The sequence below is a fragment of the Sander vitreus genome, chromosome 12, assembly GCF_031162955.1.
Source record: "Sander vitreus isolate 19-12246 chromosome 12, sanVit1, whole genome shotgun sequence".
Taxonomy (NCBI): domain Eukaryota; kingdom Metazoa; phylum Chordata; class Actinopteri; order Perciformes; family Percidae; genus Sander; species Sander vitreus.
The window spans coordinates 11371668-11395253 of NC_135866.1; the positions used below are offsets into that span (position 1 = coordinate 11371668).

Sequence of the window (23586 nt, forward strand, 5' to 3'; positions counted from 1 at the left end):
TTTTGTTTATGATTTATGATGTTTTAAAAAATGCACAAAGTACATTCATTTTTAACATTTGGGAAATTGTGCCTATCAAACACATTAGACTTTAAAGTGGAATAGTGTGGCCATCAGTCGTATGCATGATTGTCTCATAGCATCTGTTTTATCATTTTCTGGCAGATATATTACCAACCTAATGTTATCAATCACAATATTGTAAGACGTGGAACTGAGTCTTTTGGGTCAAGTAAAAATGATGAGTCCCATCTGCAGATATGCAGCATTCACTCATGCCCCTCTGAGGGGAGGATTTTATAAAACCAACCACTCTTCCTCCCAGATTCAAGAGCTGCTCCACTTTGTAAATAAAATGTTTGATGCACAACCTCATGAAGAAAAACATTAGCTGGTTTGTGTTTTGGCCACTTCTGTTTTTGCCCATTTCAGAGGCTATAAAGACATATGTGTAAAAGCCAAACTGTATTAGTCCCTTGAATTTATTGCTAGGTGTTGATGTCATTGTCAAGCAGAAGAACAGAAGTACTTTAAGATGAGATCTGAATTCAAACGAGACCAGTTACTTTGGAGTGTAGAGAGAATAAGAAAGAAACAGAGAGAGGGGGGGATAGACACATCTGTGATTATACTTAGTTACAGGACCACCAGTGCTTGAGGAAGTGTAGGCCGCAAGCTTTGAAAACAAATCTTTCTTGACCCAAGAGAATCAGGTGAAGGGTAACTCCTGGTGCCGTTTTACAAAGCTGAAATAATTTCCTTTTCGTCAGAGTTTGTGTTTAATCGTTTGGCCTCACTTTTTCATGTTTTTGTATGAATCACATTAATACAGGAAGTACATGAGTTATTTAGAACTCCCTATAAAAGAACAAGATGACATGAATAGTGTGTTATTTGTCACTGTCGCTCCGTCTGTAACCGAGTACTTGGAGTTTCCAGTGGAGACCCTAAAGGTCTTGGCCTGTCGGTTTAAAGGTTATCTTTGTTTTTACTGTCAGCTGAAATCAGCTATCTCACACAGAGGGGATCACATATTTATTTTCATTCTTTTGGAAATCTAAATTCCATGGGTAGTTACTTTCATGGAAGCGGCCCATTTGTTCCATCGACGCTGTAAAGCGAGCATCAGCCACAAATGTTGGAAGTGACAGAAAGTTATGCAGCTTTACCTGCCCGAGCTTGTCTCTTTTTAAATTCTCACGTTGTCTTTCCTCTCTGAGGCAAAAATAAACCATGTTACGTTTCTATGCTTTGTAATTCCAGTAATACTATGTTATATAGCCCCTAAAATTCAAATAATAAAAAACAAACAAAAAAATATCGGTGAGTCACTGAGATCAAAAAAGCAGTAGCGTTGGGGGGGGGGGGGTCAGGTCTCCACATGGCGCCAAAGACAGGATGACCCGAGCCTGAGGACTGGTATTCACATCATCCAGGCAGGAAGCTCTGTAACAGCTGTTGACACCAGCTCATCCGTCAGACTGTTGCTTGACTTGCCTTGTCTGTTCCAATTAACTCATTTGCTAATTAATGTGCTTGCACAGACTTCATGCACACAAATTGAAGGACTCATTAATTATCATTGTGATGACAGGTTCATCTCATTTTGTGAATTGTAGTGTATATAAATGCCTAACTAAGTGGCTTAATTCTTCACTGTAGTTCATTTTTCCGTGTGAAAAATTGAGAGAACAAATGTATATGTACCTTTTTAAAGTTGTGATCTAAAGCAGATGTGTACTGTATTAATGACCCTAGACCACAGCCGTTGTTTCATATCAGTCATATTTTTTTGTTGTTGGTCTTTACCATATGCTGTCTAACAAAACATAGCCCACATTAAAAATGATCTTTGAAAGTCTGAAAGCCAGATGTGTTGACCGCTCACAGTAGTTAAACAACATTAGCAGATAATCACGACATAGACAAACAATTTCTGCCTTTTTTTATACTGTGTGGTTAACTAACAAACAATGAAAATCTGAACCGTATTTTGCATCAAAGTCAACTAGTGACAGGGCAACAGTGCATAATTTATGAACATGTATATAATCTGTGTGTGTGTGCGTGTGTGCGTGTGTGTGTGTGTGTGTGTGTGTGTGTGTGTGTGTGTGTGTGTGTGTGTGTGTGTGTGTGCGTGTGTGTGCGTGTGTGTGTGTATGTGTGTGTGTGTGCCCACAACTTTGTTTGTATGTGCACAGTGTAGTAGGCATCAAAGAACGCCAAACACACACATAAGGGCTTTGAAACACATTCATCAAACCTCCATGTGGCATTAGTTTGTTTTCTCTAAATAACTTTAGGCTTTATCTACACTGCAGCCTCCAATCTGATCTGCTTTCCACCAAGGTCACACATGTTCAGCTTACACCGGTAAAAAATAAAAACAGCCTTCAAGACATTTCACAAGTGTAAACATGCAGAATGTAGCATTGACGCCAGCTTTGGCCCAGTTTCCACTGATCTGATCTTGTCATTTCCACGTAAACAACGATAAAAGATGTTGTCCCTCTTTCTAAATGTTCAGACGGGAATGGAAAAAAATCTACTTTTTACCACAATAATGGAAAAGTGTCAGCTTTGAGTTGTGCTGTGTTAATCTAGCCTAATAACCCCGAGACGAGCCAGACATCTAGTCTTTAAACATATTTCATGTGTTAGATATCGGCGAGTGCTATTTGGATCCATCCGTCAGTTCCCATTTCGCACAAAGCCCCTTATAGTGCAGCTCCCTTTCAGATCAAATCAGCCCTCTCAATCAACAGTTTCCAGATCCACAAGGAAACATGCAATCAGTAATGTTCAGTTCCCCTTACCACAGATTAAATATACCATGTGGTTCAAGAGTTAATGTGCTTTTTGCATGTTTGCGTGAAAGGATTCAATGAAGGTTCATGTTTAAGTTACTAAAAGTGGTTCTTTGAGCACATATACAGTAGACATTCAGTAGTTTCTGTATGTATAGTTGATGCAATCAAAATTGTGTTACAGTACCTTTGAAGAGTTTCCAGTTTTGGTGCTAAGCTAACCGACTGCTGTCTGTAGCTTCTTATCTACCATACAGACATGAGAGATCAATCATCTTATTTAAGCAAAAATATGAATGTGTTTTTCTCAAAATGTTGAAGTACTCCTGAGAACTGATACCAGACTCAGAAATATCAAAATAGGCTATGACAACACTTTTTTCTAACCCATAATGTCTATTTGAAAATTGTAATAGGTTTTCTAGTTTGCAAATGTGTAACTTACATAATAAACTGCAACGATTCAGGTTTGTGTGTGACAGATGCAGGTGCTGCGGCACCTTGCTGTACAAATTAAGATATTTGTAAGAAAATGCTGAAAACTTAATTCTTTAAAGTAGTTTGTAATATTAACAAATGTCTGAAGGAGTTAACACAATGATGATTGAGCCTATGGGTCAGTGATGAAAGCCCTTGCATTTGCAGTTTAATGAACTGGGTGTCTGGGGCGACATTCCCTGGAAAAATCACAAGCGGCAGTGGTTGGTCTGCCGGAAAGAGTAGGCGGAGGTACCGCAAAACAACTTCAACTCACAACTAACTGATGTCACACAGACAACATGTTTGGCTATCTGGCGTAGCCCACCTGGTTGAGCGTGCGCCCCACGTACAAAGGCTCAGTTCTTGTGGCCGCGGGTTTGATTTTGACCCACAGCCTTTTGCTGCATGTCTTTCTCCTCTCTCTCCCCTTTTCAAAAAAAGTGAGATCCAAAAACACACCTGCAATTACCACTTATCGCGTTAGGTGCCGCCAAAGAAAACTAAATAGAGAGCTTTGAGATAGTAACATTAAAGGGGCGCTATGCAGTTTTGGCAAATTTCTTCGCTGTCTTCGCTTTTTGCTCGCAGGTTTCTCTATAGAGCTCCCCCTACAGCTTCAGAATAGATATTTGGCAACACAGTTGTAAAAAGTCATTGGCGACTCTCCCCCCTCCCATCTTCTCCCTCTGGTCATGTGCATTTGTTTTCAAAGACGCCGGTGAACGCACGGAGCCATGTCCACTGAGGTAGACAGCTAGTAAGCTAGCTGGTAAGCCTATAACAGACAGCGATCATAATAAAAACCTTTACAGAAAATAGCAAACATCCTGTCACTATAACAAGAAATACAAAGATTAGACAATTTATCCCAAAGATACTTACATGTGCAACAGCCAGAACGCCAGGTCAGCATCAGATTTGCAGGCTTCTGTTTGTCTCAGTTCTCCCCATTCTGAAAACGCAGGTCCGATGTTTACTCGTCTGACTCCTCGCTCGGTCAGTCTGCCGTTTCTTCTTTCTCTGTTCCTCCGACAATGCTTTCCTAGCTTTCTGCTTCTTTTTTGCCGGCTCAGCCGTGACGATAGTGTGAAAAACTCCATCGCTACCTTGTTCTTATAGCTAGCCGGTTCCTGTATGTGTACAGTGCCGTAAAGCAATTTGTTACATCTGAAGCTGTTCAGTTAAGGTAAATTAAGCTAAAAAAAACTGCATAGTTCCCATTTAAGGTAAAAGTTCATAATGATAACACACATTTGTTATAAATGGCACACAGTAATAAATAATGCAGTTGTTAGCTTTGTTAATAACATCTTTGGCGTAGCCGGTAATGCCAAGTACTAAAGTATCATGTTAATAACGGCAGGACATTAGGCAGCTAAAATTCCTTTTGTAAACAATGCTTGCAAGTTCTCACACATGGTTGATCTAACTAGAAATATATGAGCATCAGGAGGGCTGCTATTTATCCTAGCTGGCAGGAAAAACAAGAGGATAGCAAAGATCTGCAGCAGGCGAAGAGGAGTGGACAATAAATTACTTCTTTTATTTAGCAAGCATTCAAACTCAAATCCAAAACGTGCTGAAGAGAACATGGGAAGATCAAGGTATGTCAGCAATACTCATCGCTTCATTAATTCTATCATAATCACTGCACAGTCATTTGAGAATATTAACAGAGTCTGATGTAACTTTGTTGAGATTTTTTTTATTAGAGCTCATGATGACTGAGACAGGAATGCACTGTAAAATGTTATTACACTTTTACACAACAAAAATGACCGAGAAGCTATGGAAATAATTTGAAAATAGCATTGCCCTTTTGTAATGAGGTTGTACAGTTAAAGTGAAGCTTCTAGTTTTATTGTAACTGTTGATGTTGCTCTCCTCGTAGCCTCATAGGAAAGAATGTGGCATGTTGAGGATTTTAACGATGGTTTTCAGCAACCTTGTAACTATTGTTTCCCTACCACAAAGTCTTAACTCAGCGTTGCAGGATGCTTCCTAAACTGTAGCATAGCAAACAGCTAGCAGCAATACCTAAAGACAACAGCTATGAGAAGCTATCTGCAGTTTACAGGCAACTGAAGGGTTTTGGTGTACATCCAGCATGGCTTTGTATTTACTGAGTTCACTAAAGAACATGAGAAAAATGTAAACCACAACCGACCAACCCTGCTAACCAGATCCCAACATAATTGAAAAGTAGATGCTGAAGTGTTGTCTGAGCCAATATTTTCCACTGTCATCAAGAGAACACAAGAACCAAGGGAATATATCATAATAAAGTGTTGTTGTCATTGTCAGCCCACCAGTAATTTCCAGACATTTTCCTAAATGTGTGCATTGTAAATCTGTCAATATCTATTACCAAAAGTTCTCTTACTGAAAGTGTTAATTTATATGGAGATGTTTTCCATCCAGCATGTAACAGCAAATGCATACTAATAAAATAAGGCAGCCTTATCCATCACAAAGAGTAAGATAGGCTGCTGATGCAAAGTAAAGGTATTTCAACTTTAGAGGAAAGCGTCACAGGGGAGAGGAAGCAGATCCAACTCTGTCTCACATGCTGATAGTTATAACTTTGTTTTAATGAGGACTCCAAGCCAGCAAAAGACAGTAAAATAAACTGACAGATGAAGATGGTTGAAATCACACCCTGCTTATTAGGTACAGGCCAGATCAATGGAAGTAGACCAGATATACAGAAAGTGAATGAACTGAATGTGTGTGGGCACTTCTAAAAAGAGTTCAGCGAGAGGGAACAGAGTACAGACATGCATCACTTTACAGTACACATAAAATTCAACCTGCTGTGAGTTCTGTGGGAGCTCTGTTACATCTGCTGCTAATGTGGGGTATGTTTCCCGACATGGGCTGAAACCAACAACAATGGGAAACAGTCCCATTCCCCTAAAGGTTTAGTAACATGCATGAGATAGTTTCCAATGTCATCACCTCCCACCCAGCATGTTGTAGCAACAGACGAGTGTATGATTGAAGTTCAATGTGCCGATTTCACATTCTGTGTATCCTTTATGTTCACTGAGATGATATAATTCTTGTTTTGTTAGCAATGATGAAGTCTGAATGAGGAAGGAGAGATGAATGGATAGGTATGCCCTAAGCGATGAAGAGGTGGATTGATTTAGCATGAATGAAGCAAGTGAGGATTGGGTTACTATTAAACTACAGTCGTGAAGTTGTAATTCCGGAAGAAAGGTGGAAAGAAGGATGTTGTTTTTTTAAGGTTGTGATTGGTCGATACTTTCTACCAATCCACAAAGGGCCAAAGTAACAGATCTTTTGATGTACCGAATGGTCCCAAAATTAGTAAAAACACTTGTGGACAAGTTGTCAGCTGAAATAGAAACTTAATGCTCGTTGACATTTGTGACAAACATGTTGACAACTTTGCTATTTGAGTAATTGGTCAGTGTGTGTGTGTGTGTGTGTGTGTGTGTGTGTGTGTGTGTGTGTGTTATTGCATTCCTCTGTGCTGGAATCAGTTTGCCTATGTCCAAATCAAAAAGAGACAGTAATTGGGTCTAAACATTTGAAGCTGATCTCAGATAAGCAAGTGACACACATCTCACATCTCTACTCTCACACACAGACATGAAGGACATTGGTATTGGCAAAAAGACAAGCCGACCATGAAACCAACATACAAACATTCCGGACATGCAAACTCTTGCTGCCTATCAGTATACCTCCTACTGTTGCATGTAGTAGCATTTATGTAGTAGTAGTAGTAGTAGTAGTAGATGTCATAGTATTGATGAGAAATACTGCATACTTCTGTTAATGTACAATGTGACTCCCATTCAAAGTCTCTATGGGAGGGCTATGGGCCTCAGACAGACATGAAAGCAGTTTTCACGTAATGCAATGCCATATAACTTCAGTCATTGAAAATGTTTTTGAGGCTTAAGTAATGGGGATATCAGATCAGTCGTCTTCCTTTCTTCTTCTCTTTCTTTCATAAAAGTCTGATTCCAGGTGATTGTACCCTCCAATTTGTCAAAGTTAATTAATACAGTTCCACATTCATCTTTCTAATGAGAAAGACCAACGAGCTTTGTACTTGTTCAAAAGAAGAAGAAGAAGAAGAATCTCTAGATCTAATGAAAATTCAAGGCAAATGAATTAATCTTTGTAGTCTGTATTCTCTCAGTACAGCATAACTGAAAGTGCCCTAGTTTCATAGCTCTCTGATCATGGACATTAGTAGGATGGGTAGAAAGCTCTGCTGCAACACCAAATCTGAGGCTGAACATTACATGCACTAATGTTCCAAGGTTATAGCTTAACTTCTAGAGGAAGTTTAAACCTCTGTAATGAGTGTGTCATTATGGAGCATCCGGTGATTCATTCATCTCTTTCCTCAGTCCAAGGAGCAGTTTGCGTCTAAAATCACTGCAGACACTTTAGCAGAATGACAGATGTTATCTTTCAGGAGTTATGTTGCCTCTCAGTGCAAACAATATAATCCTTGCTCTTTTTGCTTTTTTTAAAAAAAACTGGCAAATATACTATTAAAACACAAATTGAATCCATGACTTACCCATCATCACGTCTGCCCAACACCAAAAGGCAGACAGATAAAGTTAGCAACTAGTCAAAGTAGTGTAGCATTTTGCTGCAAAGAGGCAAATACTTTGTACTTCCCAAAGGAGTCAAAGACCAAACAGAACTAAACCTAAAGTGAATATTGGACAAAAATAGGACTCAAATTAACATTAAATGAGCAACAGTTTGCCAACAAGTCAGCAGTATCATCTTTGTGAAAGTGTGTGAATATTGTGAAAACAGCTTGTTGCCTTGCCCACAAGTGGCCAAAAAATGGATCATTTCAGGTTTAAATAATTATCATTGGGTACTGCCATTAGAAAAGATCCATCTTTCGAGACAGGCAAACAAGAATATTTTCTAAAATGTCCAAGTGCCCTATTAAGTAAACCAGTTTGCATTCATTTGTATTTATGACCTATCAATTCTATGCCACAAATGACAAAATGACACATGGACTAACATGTCAAAGAGTGAAGTGAAAAGTTAAAGCAGCATTTGTTCTGTACATGGCCCCTCAGCTTCAGCTCCAGTTTCACTTCTGTTTCCACAGAAATCCGAAACCTTTTATATTTAGAGACAAACAGCCGCTGTCAGCGTAAAGTATGGCAAACCTTGACATCTTTGGTGATAGTCATGATGGTAGAATATTTGTTTCTATATTTGTTCTTTGCGTGCTTTAAAGTGACCATACAATGCAGTCTGAGGGGATTTTTGATCGAGACGCTTGGAGGTTGGTGGTTTTTCTCATAGCTTAAAGGACTTAGCCTGCATCCCCACAGCGGTGGCCTGTACTTTGATATCACAGTACGCAAATATTATTAAATCAAATTAAGACTTTTTGGTTTCTCAGTGCCATTCATCCGACCAAACAATAAAGGCTCCAAAGGAATCTTATGATAATTATCACCATTTTCAAAACACCCACACCCCCAGAAGGTTTTATTCCAGGAAAAAAATGTGATTTTTATCAAATGTGTTTTCCTATGCAGATTTTTAAAATGTATTTTGTCAAATATAACTCCCCAATGGTCCCCTCCATCCTAAGCAGACTCTGCGTTTTTCTTGGCTTAAGTCTTGCTCCCTTGAATCAAACCTTTATCCAGTGACTGTGTTTAAGACCCTATACTCCTTCTGCTACATACATTCATTTCAACATCCTCTGCTACAGTAACCAAACACAAACAGGGAGGGGAAAATGTGTTATTATTATAAAACAATAATATTAAAAAGTGTTACAATGAAGAAGCAAAGTAAGAGGCAAAAAGAGTAGTAAATGCTGCTCATTATCTCTCTCCTTTTTCATTCTATCACTTGAGAAGAGGAGGAGAAGAGACACTCCCAAACTAACTGCCCATTGGCCTATAGGCATTTGGGAGAGATTGTAGCAATAGAAGAGGGAGGGAGAGAGCAAAAGTCACTGGCAGCGTGGAAGTCTTTGAATCATTGGCCCAGGCCTGTCAACAGGTGGCAGAAGGAGAGGCTTGGTGACGCTCAGTCCTTCAGAGAAAAGAGAAAGAAAGAGAGCAGAGGAGGAGAAAGTTAAAGAAATCCCTCAAGGGTAAGGCAACCTTTTCCTTTTGTCTTTCTCAGTGATTTAAGCATGGGACTTCATTTGTACTGTCCTCAATATGTCTTTTAATTGAAGGATTTAGTTATTAGTCCAATTAACCTGTAGGTGTGTGACGATTTAAAGTTGTATTGGTAGGTTTTGTTTAGTTCAATGTACAGTAAGGTTTAAAGTCATTTATTTGATGACATTTCTAAACATGCAGTAGACCAAATGGAAACAATGACTATAAAGAGAAAATAAAAAAACTTTGCGGACAGTTGTTAATTCAGAGTTGTTAGTGTTGTTGTGCTAGGAAAGTGCTCTTGTTTATTTATCCCAAAAGGACCAATCACGTGTTTTCTTCCCATTTATTTCACATTACAAATTCCGTCTCAGCTTTTTCTCAGCTTTTCATTCTCTCCCATCTCCATCCATCTATCACTCTCCCTTTTTTCTCTTCATCCCATGTCTCACCTCGTTTTTTCTATATCTACCGGGCTTTGAACACATGGGTGATAGCACTTGAATGAAACAGTCCATATCTGCAGCCTTTCGCCCTGACTCTGCCGTCAGTTACATGACAGTCTAAAGTTTAACTTGACACCTGGAATTGATAAGTGTCCAGGGACTGAAGCTGTTCTTATGTTAGTTTGGGTTGAACTCTTGGTCAATGATAAATATTGATATGTGATGGAGTTTGACACACTGAATGAAATGATGTGAGCGTTAAAGTGTAATGTTGTGAAGTGTGACATGTTTTTCTGCATGCACAAAATCCACTGAAAGCGCTATATATTGTTCTGGGGTGGATTGGAAAGTAACTAAGTACATTTACTCAAGTACTGCACTTAAGTATAAATTTGAGGTACTTTTACTTGAGCTTTTTTGTGTAATGCTACTTTATACTTCTATTCCACCTTTCAGAGGCAAATATTGTACTCTTTACTCCACTACATTTATTTAACAGCTGTAGTTACTAATTACTTTACAAAACACAAAACTATTTTATAAAATATGTTTTGTTGTAGATTAAACTACTCAACAGTGTGAAACACTTTACATTTGCTCAACCTCAACCAACTACAACATTAAAGCACCACTACCTGTTAATGCATTAGTAATACATTCTGCAATAAATAATAATAATAGTTCCTTCACCACTGATGTTGTTTTAAGAGTGTGTTTGCTGAATGAGTCATGTAGACTATTAAAATAAGGAAAATACAAATGGGTATTTTAAAAAGTTTCAATTTTAGTTAGGAACTCTGAAAACATTTGGAAATTTGGATCAGTTTAAATCTAGTTTGAACTTAATCATAAATGTTCAGGCAATGTTGCGTAAATCAACTGAGTTATTTTCCCTTGGGAGCAGCTGTGACAGCTTTTAATTTCTGCAAACATGTATTTGAGTTATTTATGATTTGTATATCCAGTTCCACATTGTAGATAATCCTATATTGTCTGTCAACAAAGCTACCAACACTAATTTTCCTCTATGATAATAACATAAATATTTATAATAACTATGAGCCGGGGTGATAGATATTCTCACAGGACTGCCGATCCAGTAGATTTACCTTTAATGCTACTGTGCTGGCTCAGGGAATACACAGAAGCCCTCGCAAAATGAGCTACAGATGTGGGCCCTCAGCCATGCAAAATGATAGAGAGGGATACAAAGAGAGAGAGAGAGAGAGATAGAGAGAGAGACAGCTTTCATGGAAACCTCACAACTCCAGTTTTTTCATTTACTTTCACTGATTGAAAATGGCCCCTGGGCACATGAAAGCTACTCTAAACACACTTTTATTATTTTAAAAACATATCTCTGTCTTAGGCTTAGGTTTCATTAATGCTCAGATTGCGTTATTGTTTTTTCTTTTCAGTTGGTTAGGTTTTCATCTGACAGCCCCACTAAGGGGTATGGAGCCTCTATGGTTCTGATGAAGCGAGGGCCTTATCAAGGGCTACTTGTGGTCTGTAAGGCAGCGGGAGGCAGACAGAACTGTGAAGATATGAGCTCTGCTCTCAGACGATAATTGCTTTCAGCTTTGTTTTATTCATTTTAGTTTCCCTGTTCTGTTTGCAAGCTGCTGCAAAGAAAGGAAAAGAGGAAGGGAAAGGAACGTCCACAAGTTTGCAACCGCACGTAAAGTCTCGACCTAGCTGCTCCTCATTTTAAAACTCCCTTCTTTTCATCCTCAGGCTTGTTGGTTTGGTCCAATGAGATTTGTCTCAAGTTGGAACATGGCGAAACAGTCGGCCTTTTGTCTGAGGCTTAATGACTCTCTAGAGAGGATAGGGTAAATGTGACCAGACTGACCAAGTCTTCTTCTTCTGCCTATTTCTCTCTGTGCGTATCTGTATTCCCAATACAAGTATTTTTTTTTCTACAGCTGCTTTGACTCATGGTCATCCCCTCCATTCCCTTTTTAGCTCAACCTAATGTTAAGTGCATTTACTGTTTCCAGATCTCTTAGAGAATACAGAGATTTTTAGAAACACACACCAACACAATTACAGCTTGTCAAGAAGCCTTCAGTGAAAGGTGTCTGGATCCAGACAGCATTGTCTCTCAGTGATTAAATTGCTGTTGTTGCATGTGGAGGCAATCCCCCCTCGTCTGCAAGCTATAAATGACAGGTTTCCCACGAATACTGTACACACATGGGCTTCTTTCTTCCATATAAAAGACTGAACACATCTTAGGTAGTCAACAAACATTTTACAGGCCCATTGACATAGCTCTGCTTTGACATAGAGGAGTTATTGTCAGGAAGGAATTTTTAAATGTCTTTATGGACATGTTGAATTTTACTTGAGAGAGTTTGGAAGCCAGGTTGAAATGCTATCTGGATGGATGTGCTGAGTGAGAGCGTCCTTTGGACTGAAGCAATTATTTTTCCTGCTTTAGTCTTCTGCATGTTGACTTGGAGTGACTAATGACAGTCAACTGCTTTTAGATCATGAATGTGCTGGACACTGATGCCAAACCAGAGTTTAACATCTTTATGTTACTGGTCCTTCGGAGAACATCCAGTTAATGCCTTCTGTTTTCATAATAATTGAGGGAAAACCTTCTGTCCTGCTTTGTCATGACAGTCAATTAATGCTGCATACATTCATTCAGTGGTACCTAATCTTTCATGTCATTTCGCTGTCCAAACACCATCTGCTCCCCTTCATCCTTTAATATATATTTTCAAGAAGAATATAGAATGCATAATATACTAGAGGATACACGTCATTCCATCCACCCATCCACCAGCCGTGAACCCATCCATTCATCTTTCCTCTAATCCATCCATCCATCAACCCTTCTGCTAATCCATCCATCCATCAGCCATTAACCCATGTACCCATCCATACTTCCTCTAATTAATCCATCCATTGATCCCTTAAACTATTAATCCATATATCCATCCCACGTCCACCCATTTATTTATTCAACTCATCCATCTATCTACGTATTCATCAATCAATCTCTTAATTTATGTATCCATACTGTATATTTATCCATTCAATTAGCCCTCCATCTATCCACCCATTCATTGATTTATTTATCCATCTTTTACACATCATCACTCATCCAGCCATTTATCTATCTATCTATCTATCTATCTATCTATCTATCTATCTATCTATCTATCTATCTATCTATCTATCTATCTATCTATCTATCTATCTATCTATCTATCTATCTATCTATCTATCTATCTATCTATCTATCTATCTATCTATCTATCTATCTATCTATCTATGCATACATTTATCTGCCATCCATTTATCATCCATCACCCATCCAGCCATCATCTATCTCTCTGGCAGTAACTTTCAAATGTGATTGCCCCACTTCACTCTCTATTCCCCATTTCCTCTCTCCATCAATCCCTCCATCTGTCTCTCTTTTCCACACCAGGACATACTTAGCACTCAGTAGCGGCCCTGTGCTATGCTTGGAAGCTCACAGTGCTATCGTCTCCAAGAGAAATAAGAAAAGGGCCTGAAAATGGCAAGCATCAAATAAAAACCTTGACAGGGAGCTATAAACATGCTTGTTAAGCATCTCTGTGCGCCAGTGCTCAGTGCCATTTCACATGGCTATAGTATACTGTCTATAATAACTGCTCGACTGTCACTGACTCAAACACAGTCTCTCCATCATTCCCTCTCTCACCTATTCACTCTCTCTCACTTACTTAATCTCTCTCACTTTACAGTTTTTTCATTTCTATTTCCCTTACTTTCCATTTGTCTCTCTCCATCTCCTTCTCTTAATGTCTCTTTTACCTCATCTCTGGTTTGCCCTCCAAAGTCTTGGCTATTGATAAAACACCCACTATAGTTTTGGCCACCACATATAGGGTCAAAAAAGCAATTCCCCAGTGATGTCATAGCTTGGATTTCTTGCACAGGCACCAGTCTCCGACCTCAAGCTTTTGACCAGCAGTAATCAAATAGACAGTTAAAATAACCAAACAAGGTCAGCTGTATTGAGTTTGGACAAGTTAGAAATGGGTCATGGTAATTACATGTCTATTTAAAGGACTTAAGACTTTTGAATCACAGAACTACTTGAGTTACAACCTGTGCAATTCATCAGAGAGAGGATTCATAAGCCAAAGATTATTTTACTGAATACAAACTGTGTCCAATTGAGTAAGTTAAGTAGGTTTCCACCTTATGTAGAGAAAAAAAAACTTTGCATACTCAAAAGATCAGGTATTCTCACTTACTCAGAATCTCTGTTAATCTGATAATGGTATCATTGGAGGATTGGCAGGTTTAGATCTACTTGTTGACATTTTAATGTTCTGCCGAATGCTACTGTGTCTAGTGGGATTTTTAAAATGTATGTCTCTCTCTGCACATTACTTTTCCATCTGTTTTAGTCTTTGATGCTCAACGAGCAAATGTTTTTGTTTCCAATTGGTCAATTTCTACTCTTCAAAGTTGCACCTTGTCAGCAAACATCAGAATAATTTTACTTAATTACAAAACTATTTTATTCAACTTTTGTAGTTCCCACTGAAACATTATTTGCTTAAAATAAGAAAGAATGAGCAAATGATTTCGTCTTTCATCACCATGTCATGTTAATAACGTCTGGGATAACACTGTTTCTCTTTCCTGTTTCTGTCTTCTATGGTTATATACAGTATGTGTGCTATATTGTTAGAACTTTGGGGTTTTGCAGAGCATGCATATAATCGTGTATGATTTCAAACAAATCCAACATATTTATTTCAGCATGTATGCTACTGTATACTGCTACTGCTATGCAGTTTCCAACTGTCAAGCATCACAGCAGGGACCACATTTTAGTAGTGAGCTTTCGTCTCAGCCACTCTATTAGGGTTTGTTTTCATAGACCACACAAGTTCAGCACACTTGATTGAAGTTGATTCTGCCGCAATTCAAACTTTCACACCAGAATGTTAAATTCAGACCAAAGTCCAAAAACAGACCTTCTGAAGGTTTAAACAGGCCTACTATTTTGAAAGCATGTAATTTGGCTTCTCGGGGAAGCCACTTACTGCTGAAAGGTTTTAAGTTCACATTACATCACTGTCATTAGACACAATGACATCATCACCGAGGACAAGTTTCTGAAGCTCTGAAACGCCTGACTGAGCACAATTTATGGTTTAGAGCAAAACGATCTCTGGCAAAGTGATGACAGCTCACTTTCTGCTGCCATACTGAGGAATGAGAGCACAATGCACACACAGACACACCACAGTGACACAATGGTTCAGGTTTCCTGAGATTAGGTATACAGCAGCGTGCCCCAATGAATGTAATGTAACTTATGCATTGTCCAGACTGTAATTCTGTCCTCAGCGCTAACCCTATAAAACTGACTGGAAAGTACAAACATGACCCTCTTTCAACCCGGAGACTCAGGTCCAGTCAGCCGTGACGACAAACATCTACAGTTTCAGTAGTCTGTTACACATAGTTGATGCCAAAGATCCAATCTCTACAAAATGTATGAACTCACACTAAAAAAACAGATGGGATACTTATTTCATCTCCATATGAGAAGTTGTGAATCTGAAAGTGAATTTCATTTGACAGTCAGCAGTGAGGAGTTTAGTTTTGTTCCTATTGATGTTTCTAATGTGTAAGGTAAAAACAACTTTATCTAAATGAATAAACCTTCCTTTTGGGAAATGTGCTTATGAGGTGAGCAGTTCTTTAGCCGAGCTTAGCTTACCTTCAACCACAATTTTGTTTTCTATCCTGGAACAATAACTGCTGTTCAAACCACAAACTACCCATCTTTCCTTTTTACTATTTCATGGAAACTTATGATACTCTTTTTTTAGTTTGGAAAGGGGCCAGTCCCTACTTTCTTTGAGTTATCACAGTTTTAAAGGATTACCTTCCAGTCAGTGATCTGCATGCTCAGAGATTCTGTCCAATTTAAAAAGACATTACAAAGAGGTTACCTAAATGGTGTTTTTAGACAGATATAATTTATTGCATTACATAGTTACACTTGAAAAAAACCTTGTGGCTCAGAAAATACCCCCCTCCACACCAAAGAATTGTGTTTTTCAGAAAGATTGACAATTATCTTATCTTTTCCTCTAGCCATGACCACGAGACTCCTGTGGAGGGCCCTGTGCCTGCTGGTCCTACTCTGCACCGTGTCACCCTTCGGCTCCGCCACCAATCACCCGGACCCCTCAGCCCCAGAGCAGGGAGTCACCTTCAGCCACGTCTATAAAATCGACATCCCTGGAAGCTCCAGTTGTAAACTTGAGCGTCTGCCAACCCAGGATGAAACAGGTCATATACAAAAATGAGAATTAGAGGGAGAGAGAATGCAACTGAGAATAATTAAAGAAGGGAATTGAGTGGTGCATGAGAATGTGTATGCAGAAAGCTCAGAATATTGGATGAAAATCTGAAAAGAACCAGTGGAAAAAGTTAACTGTTTTTGTAATTTTCAACACAGAGATATACAATTAAATGTTATGTATTTCATTGGGAAGATTATTATGTTAAATTAATGTAGTTTGGTATTGGCCATACAGTATTTTACCGATTACTAGTAATTTTACAGGTGCACATTACTGTAAAAGTTATGGTTCACCCTTTTTGTGACCCGTGGCAGTATCTACAAATGAAAAGGTTGAATATATCTCGTATTTTGTAGGTCTGCAGACAGAGACCACTATGAATGGAGAGAACGACATCATCTTCAAACATAACATCAGGCTGCAGACACCGATGTGTGACTGTGCGGAATCAGAAAGCTTCAAGTCACTCTTGTACAGAGTCAACGGGCTGGAGGAAGAAGTCAACTACCTAAAGACCCAGTGTACTCAGGGATGCTGTGGAAGTGGTGGGGCTGCAGGTAAGCTGTGCTTGACCCACAAGTCATAGGGTAAACAAGTGGAAAGAGGAGTTTGCAGTAGGCTGCAAGCAATCCTATTTTACATCCTGATATCAGTATATTTTATAAGAGTCATTGATTATATCCTATACTATATAAAACAAATTTGAATTTCCCCTTGCAGGATTAATAAAGTATACCTTATAAATAATTCACCTGATAACAATTCAAATACAGCTTTTTCACCCTTATCTTCCTCAAGGAGTGGACACAAGCTGCAGTGGCTATGGTACCTACCAACCCGACACCTGCAGCTGCCTCTGTAACCCAGGATGGGAAGGCCCAGATTGCTCAGTGTCCTCCTGCCCTGACGAGTGTAATGACAACGGCCGATGTGTGGACGGGAAGTGTGTGTGCCATCAGGGCTACACAGGAGAGGACTGCAGCCAGCTGATGTGTCCAGACAACTGCAATGACAAGGGACAATGCGTGGATGGAAAATGTGTGTGTTTCCCGCACTTCACCGGCGAGGATTGCAGCGTCCAGAAGTGTCCCAATGACTGCATTGGTAATGGCCAGTGTGTGGACGGCCAGTGCATCTGTGAAGAAGGCTTTTATGGCGAAGACTGTTCATTAGGTAAGCTATTAAATGCTTAATAACACAAACGTCTCTAACTTGTGAAATTGGTGTTTTCGAGGCTTGGTAATGTGTAGGGAGTACTGCAGGGGTAGCTAGCTAGCTAGTTGGTGAACTATTGCTAGGTTAGCTAACGTTAACGTTATAAACCAAAGAGCATAGAAGTATAGCTAGAAGTAGAGGTACTTATATACTCTTTGATAGAACTCACGCGCTAATACACTAGCTAAGACAGAAACATGCTAACGTTAGCAATAGTCAGTCACAATAATTTAACGTTAGCTACGTCGCAACAGTTAGCGTAGCTATATTTTCTCTGTATTGTGCATTTTACTTCAATTTTGTTATCGGGATTGTAGCTAAGTAAACTCACTCAATAAAGAGTTATTAAAGGGAGACAAACAGCAGGTTTGGTTAGCTTGCTAACTGAAAGTTAAGCTAGCAAGGTCATTAATGTTAAGTTAGCTGGGTCGCTAATGGGCAATACGTTCACACTTCAAAAAACGTAACATTATGTTTATTATCGAATCCTGTCTCATTACTATCAACAAACCTTTTTTGTGGAACACCCCGACGAAGAGGGTTAGGCAAAATAAAGTGAATGGTGCAAAATAAAGTGAACGGTGCAACACAGTGAGCTTATAAACTATGATAGCTGCTCCATTTTGGGCTATCTATTCACTCAAAGAACATGGCGCTTCCTGAAGTTGAACTTGAAATATTCATGCAGATTCACTTCGCCCCTTGTGTGTGAATGAAATTCAATAAAAAATAAATAAATGAAAAAATTATTTCATCATGCATTTTTCCGTTTTATATGTTGGTGTGACCGGGTCTTAAAGTGGACTAAATTTGCATTGCACTTTGGGGGAAAAATCATAATGAACTAGCATATTTCGCAGCCCATTTAATTGATACCTGCAGACATTGCAGGTTTTGTTCTTATCATAGCTACCAGCAACATTTCAGATATGTCCCGTAGAAAAGAATGGTTTCTGAGTAAGCATATTCCACCATAGTCTTTTTATGGGTGGATTATATATCTGGGCTGCAGGCAGCATAATGCTTTTTTATGACCCATTCTTGCATTTAGTTTGAACTGTGTTTCTCATGAGAATAAGATTCACATTTCATCTTTTTTATTTAGTCACCTCTATGGCTATGCTGACATTAAGCTGTGAATGTTAACTGCCATCTAATGGAAAACACAGATGCTACAAGGAGCTCTGGGACCATTGACAATATAACACTTGCCCCTAAAGCCCAGTTCACCTTCATATAAATATTCTTCCTATATCATATAGTAAAAACTTTTAGGATCTCCCGGAATTCATTCTAAAGACTATAGGCCGTTTTATGGTTTTGCGTAGAATCGACGGCGTACCCCCGCAGACCCATCTACGTCTACCATCTGCTGTACCCTACGCCGTAGCCTGACGCGCACCTCTCGAAAAAATGTAACTACACGTCGCAGCCACACATGTCGCTCGGCCGTGGCTTGGTAGCGTTGCATTTTCCCCGACTCATATCCTGGTTCTCCTTCTCCATAAACAACATGAAATCAAGGAGAGGGTTAACTTTTCCTGCTACAGATTTACCACCGTGGTCAGAAAGCCCAGGGGAGACACTTTGTTTCTCTCACTATGCCTCTAGAGTCACAGCTTGCTCCGACGACAATTTCCGTCACTCTCTCACTTTCTCCCCGCTCTATCACCCACTCACCCTCACACACACACACACACACACATGCTGGCTCGAGGCACACACCAAAGCACAAGTAAACAAAGAGTTTCGCGATTGCCCCTCCAGAAACCACACACCCCCTAGTGTTCTGGCGGTGAAATGCACCGCGATGCAAAGAAACACGTTCAACCCCGACGCAGAACTCCGAAAGGGTCAAAACGCCGTAGGAGTGACGGTGTGGAGTTTACGCACAACCGTAAAACGGCCTTTACAGCAATCAATTCATGCTTGTATCAGCTTATCTGCTATCATTTGTTTGATTCATGCAACAACCTTGGCTTATCAACTGATCAGCAATAGGCCTCTTTTACAGCAGCCATTTAAGTTTCATAGTAGAAAAGTGTTACTAATAACTTTAATGATGGCTCCGTTCTATTCAAGTGTTCCAGTAAGCCATGACAATGACCCAGTGGGCCAGCTTGCTCGCTACCATAACCCTGAAACCAAAGCAGCTAACTGAAATTCTATTCAGCCTTTATTAAATCCACTTAGGTTTTGCTTTTAACATTTGCAAGTATATAACATATAAATAACTACAACTCTATAATCTGCTTAAACATTACAGTTTTGAGTCTAACTAATGTTGATAATCTGCAAAGGAGATGAACATAAACAAAAGCATAAGATATAAAATGCTGAAAAAATGTTTCAGACATATTGAATTAACAGCTGAAGCCTACTTATTTTTACACCTTAGTTTAATAAGCTACTTGCTCCAAATACTGGAGGTGCAGCAACATTTAAAGAGAAAAACCGAAGATAATAAGCTTAAAATGTTGATATGATGTAGATACTGTAAGTTAAACTGGGAGTCTCACCTGAAATACGATCAGCTCTATAATTTCTTTAGAGAAGAGTTGCCCCTCTGTTTGTGTTGTTGGGCTACACTATATCTAGCCTAACTGTTTTGTACATTGCTCTTTGTAAGTAAAAAAGAACAAGGAGAGATAAAAGGTTCAATAAAATATCCAAGCTTAGTGGGTATTTTGCCCAGTGGAAGATAAATCCAGAATGAACCGCGCTACTGGAACCCTACTGAACCAATAATACTGCTGCTGCTTTCCACCACCCCTACTCTTTCTTATATTTTGAGGCAAATATATAATGATTATGATAATACAATTACTTTGAGATCTCCCTCAAAGAGCAGTCCTAAGTGTTTCTGACTAAACCTAAAGTTATGGCAGTTATGATGGCTATAGTGACCTACTTCTGGGACATTCAAAGAATCGCTCCAACAGTTATTTCAGATAGAGCAGCTGATGGGGCCTTTTCAGTAGGCGGACCATGACCACTGACTGCTATGGTCTCTGGGCAACATATGACATCAGGTCACATACAGTAATACCACAGGAATACAAAAACACCCATTAGTCTTTTGGGGCTCCATCTGGCTTTGACCCCTTAGAAGAATCATCACCTTTCCTGCTAAATGCACTGCTCACCAAACTGCTATTACAGGACTGCCTCAGGAGCAGAGTAGAAAATTGCATTTTATGGCAATTTAAGGCCACGCAAGCAGAAAGTTGAGCAGCAGCAGCCAGGCATGGGCAGTTTAATTCATTGAGTTCATACTGTGACAGTTATTTCTAAGGATATCTTGAAGATTCAGTACAGGTGAATGAGACAAAATTTTGCTTTTACAAAGAAGAAACTTTAAAATGATAATCTATATATGGCAACCTCTGGCTATACGTCTATGGCATTTCTTCCTCTACATTTAACCCAGAGTACAGAGCACATTTTTAAAGCAGGGCTTTTTAAACTAAAAAAGCTCCACAACCAATTTCAGGTCCTTCACAGTAGCAGGTCAGCTATGTCAAACCCTCGATTGTGATTTAGTTTCTTCAAGCTGTGTTTTGCTCTGCACAGGCAGAGCAAAACTGGAGACAGTTCTGTAGCTTTGTGTGTAGGTGTTGTTGAATGGAGTCCAACATCAACAGTGGCACCAAGTCAGAGGAAAAGTCAGGGAGGAAGGAAAAGTGGGAGGTAAGAAAAATACCTAAGTGTTGTTTTTAGGTGTTAGTAATAGTAGTGGTAATAAGCACCGAGAGAAGAATAGACATTTTTTTTGTTTTATGTGGCTACTTGCCATTTTAGCACCTTGATGATGGATGTCAATCTGCTCCCTGGGTGATGACATGACTGTTATATATACTGTATGTATAGTGAAGTTTCATTCCATGCCATGAATGTTGAGATAGCTTCAATCTTTATTTTGATCTCTACTATCAAAGGCAGATGCCATGTGGTTTAGAGAATCAGTGAGGCTTTAACAATGAAAATATTGTTGTAGCCTGAACTCTTGTCAGCTTAGAGTAAAAAAGAGGAAAGTAGAAGCAGAAACTGCATCTAATGAGATAATCTTCATATAAAGGGGGTGGGATTAAAAGCGTACATAGTAACTTCTTTAGAGCTCTATCAACACAATGCAGATGCTATTTTTGCTGTTCTTATTGTAGCTCCTTTGACTGTCTCAAAACCATATTTGGCTCTGTTTTCAAGTTCTGTGTGTAAGTGAATTTTCTCAGAGACTTGATTCACATGTCTAACATTTACAAATGGATGGGATAGATAATAGGACACAGAGGAACAACAAAAATGTTGACTGAATTACTATTCCATCTGTCCACATTAACATTGATACTTTCATTGTGCCTGCTCACTGCAGATTCAAGAAGTCCAAACATTTTGTTTCAGTCATATTTTTCTCAGAGAAGACACAAATCACTATTAGTTTCTACTTTTTCCAATCTTAATATGTTAATATATTCACCCCAGCTGTTCTGAGATATTATTTGAGGGTAAAGATTGTTGATAGTTGTGCCTAGAGTAGTAACAGGGGGATATTAACTGCTACTGGATGGAAAAGGATTGCTACATTTAAGAAAAAACATTAAGCTTCCTGACTTCGCCTTGTGGAACGGCATCTGAACCTGTTGTGAATTCCTTCTCTGCCAAAGTTATGGTGGCCTCCCTCACCACCCAGCTCACATTTTCCCCTTGAAATTTGCTTACATTTGTGTGTACTTCTCGAAATGTACCACCATCTACCATTTATTTCCCTTCATAGTACCCACAGAAAGTTCTTCTTGTTTGTGGAAAGCCTCCCTCCCCAACACTGCTGACTTGCTGTCTTCTGTCTGTCTGCTGTCTTTTGGCTGCTGTTTTGTTATTGTACTCCACCATAGTTTTATACCTTCCGATTCGCACCCCTGCCATATTTTTTCCATGGTCTCCATTGAAGCCCTTTGGCCTTTTATAACCACTAAAAAGCAATATTCTTTTTCCCAAAAGGCTGCACTGCCTTGCCAAATAAAATAACAATATTGATCCAACTGTGACCAGAAACTTAAGGATTGTTTATTAAGATGTATTACCTACAGTATCTCAAGCAGGTTTCAAGTCTATACAAGCTGATTTCCACTAAATTGAGATGAAAAACAGACAAAACAGCATCACCGATCTGTGTTAACTGAATATTTTCTGGTCTAGCTCAGCTAAAATCACCAAATCCATCAGCGCTGTGGAGATAGGTCTGGCAATGCAACACAACTGACTTTAGCAGTTTAGATAACACACTTGACTGTCCTGCTGTTACAGACTATAACTAACCATAGTTGCCTCATTCAGTGACTCACAGCAGTGCTGTCCCCTCTATTTGTCTTGAATATGTCTATTGAAGTATGTTACTTTACATACTCATCCGTATTTTTTTGTTTGTTCTTGTACTGCTGCAACAGCAACATTTCCCTTTCCATTTATTACATTTATTACATTTACATACTGATTATACGTGATTAATATGGGGACTTAAAGTGTTACAGAGAACATAGGTTGTCACGGTTTAAAGTAAATGTATTAAGTGAAAGACATAAAGACTTACAACAGAGAAAATGACAGCGGAAGCAGTCAAGAAAGCAATTTAAAATGTCTCTCTCTGTCCCTTTCTCTGTCTGTGACTACCTCTCTTTCTATCTCAGTCCTCGGCCCTCAGGGTCTGCGGTTGGTCCAGCTTACCGACGTCTCTCTTCTGGTTGAGTGGGAGTCAGTCCATGGGGCAGAGTATTACATTTTGACATATCATCCCAAAGATGATAAGAGTGCCCTGGAGCAGGTAGGTTTTTGTTTTTCCTTTTTGTTATATCTGTAGGTGTATTGAATAACGGAAGTAGCGTAGAACCATATTTTTCATTTTGAAACACCTTTGTTTCAACCCACTGTATCCTAGGTCCGGGTTCCCAACACAGAGAACTCCTACCTCATCACAGGACTCACTCCTGGGGTCACCTACATTGTCCAGGTGTATGCTGTCATCAAAGAAATTCAAAGTGAAGCAGACACGATCGAAGCTACCACAGGTGAGCACAGACCGCTGTGAGCAGGACTAAAAAACAACAATAAGGCCTTAAAATTAAGACTCGTGGCAGGGAGGCCAGGTATGGTC

General features: G+C 39.3%; 1 protein-coding gene across 2 annotated transcripts in view; it reads left to right on the forward strand.

Annotated features, from left to right (window-relative positions):
• Positions 1-9264: 9264 nt before the first annotated feature.
• Positions 9265-23586, forward strand: part of tnn (tenascin N) — a 42009-nt gene continuing 27687 nt past the window's right edge. For both annotated transcript variants that reach the window (XM_078263778.1, XM_078263779.1), the window contains exons 1-6: positions 9265-9420; positions 16012-16209; positions 16580-16780; positions 17022-17396; positions 23123-23256; positions 23371-23500. In XM_078263778.1, the coding sequence (XP_078119904.1) occupies positions 16014-16209; positions 16580-16780; positions 17022-17396; positions 23123-23256; positions 23371-23500 (1036 nt within the window). In that variant the 5' untranslated portion in view covers positions 9265-9420; positions 16012-16013. The remainder of the gene's footprint in view (positions 9421-16011; positions 16210-16579; positions 16781-17021; positions 17397-23122; positions 23257-23370; positions 23501-23586) is intronic.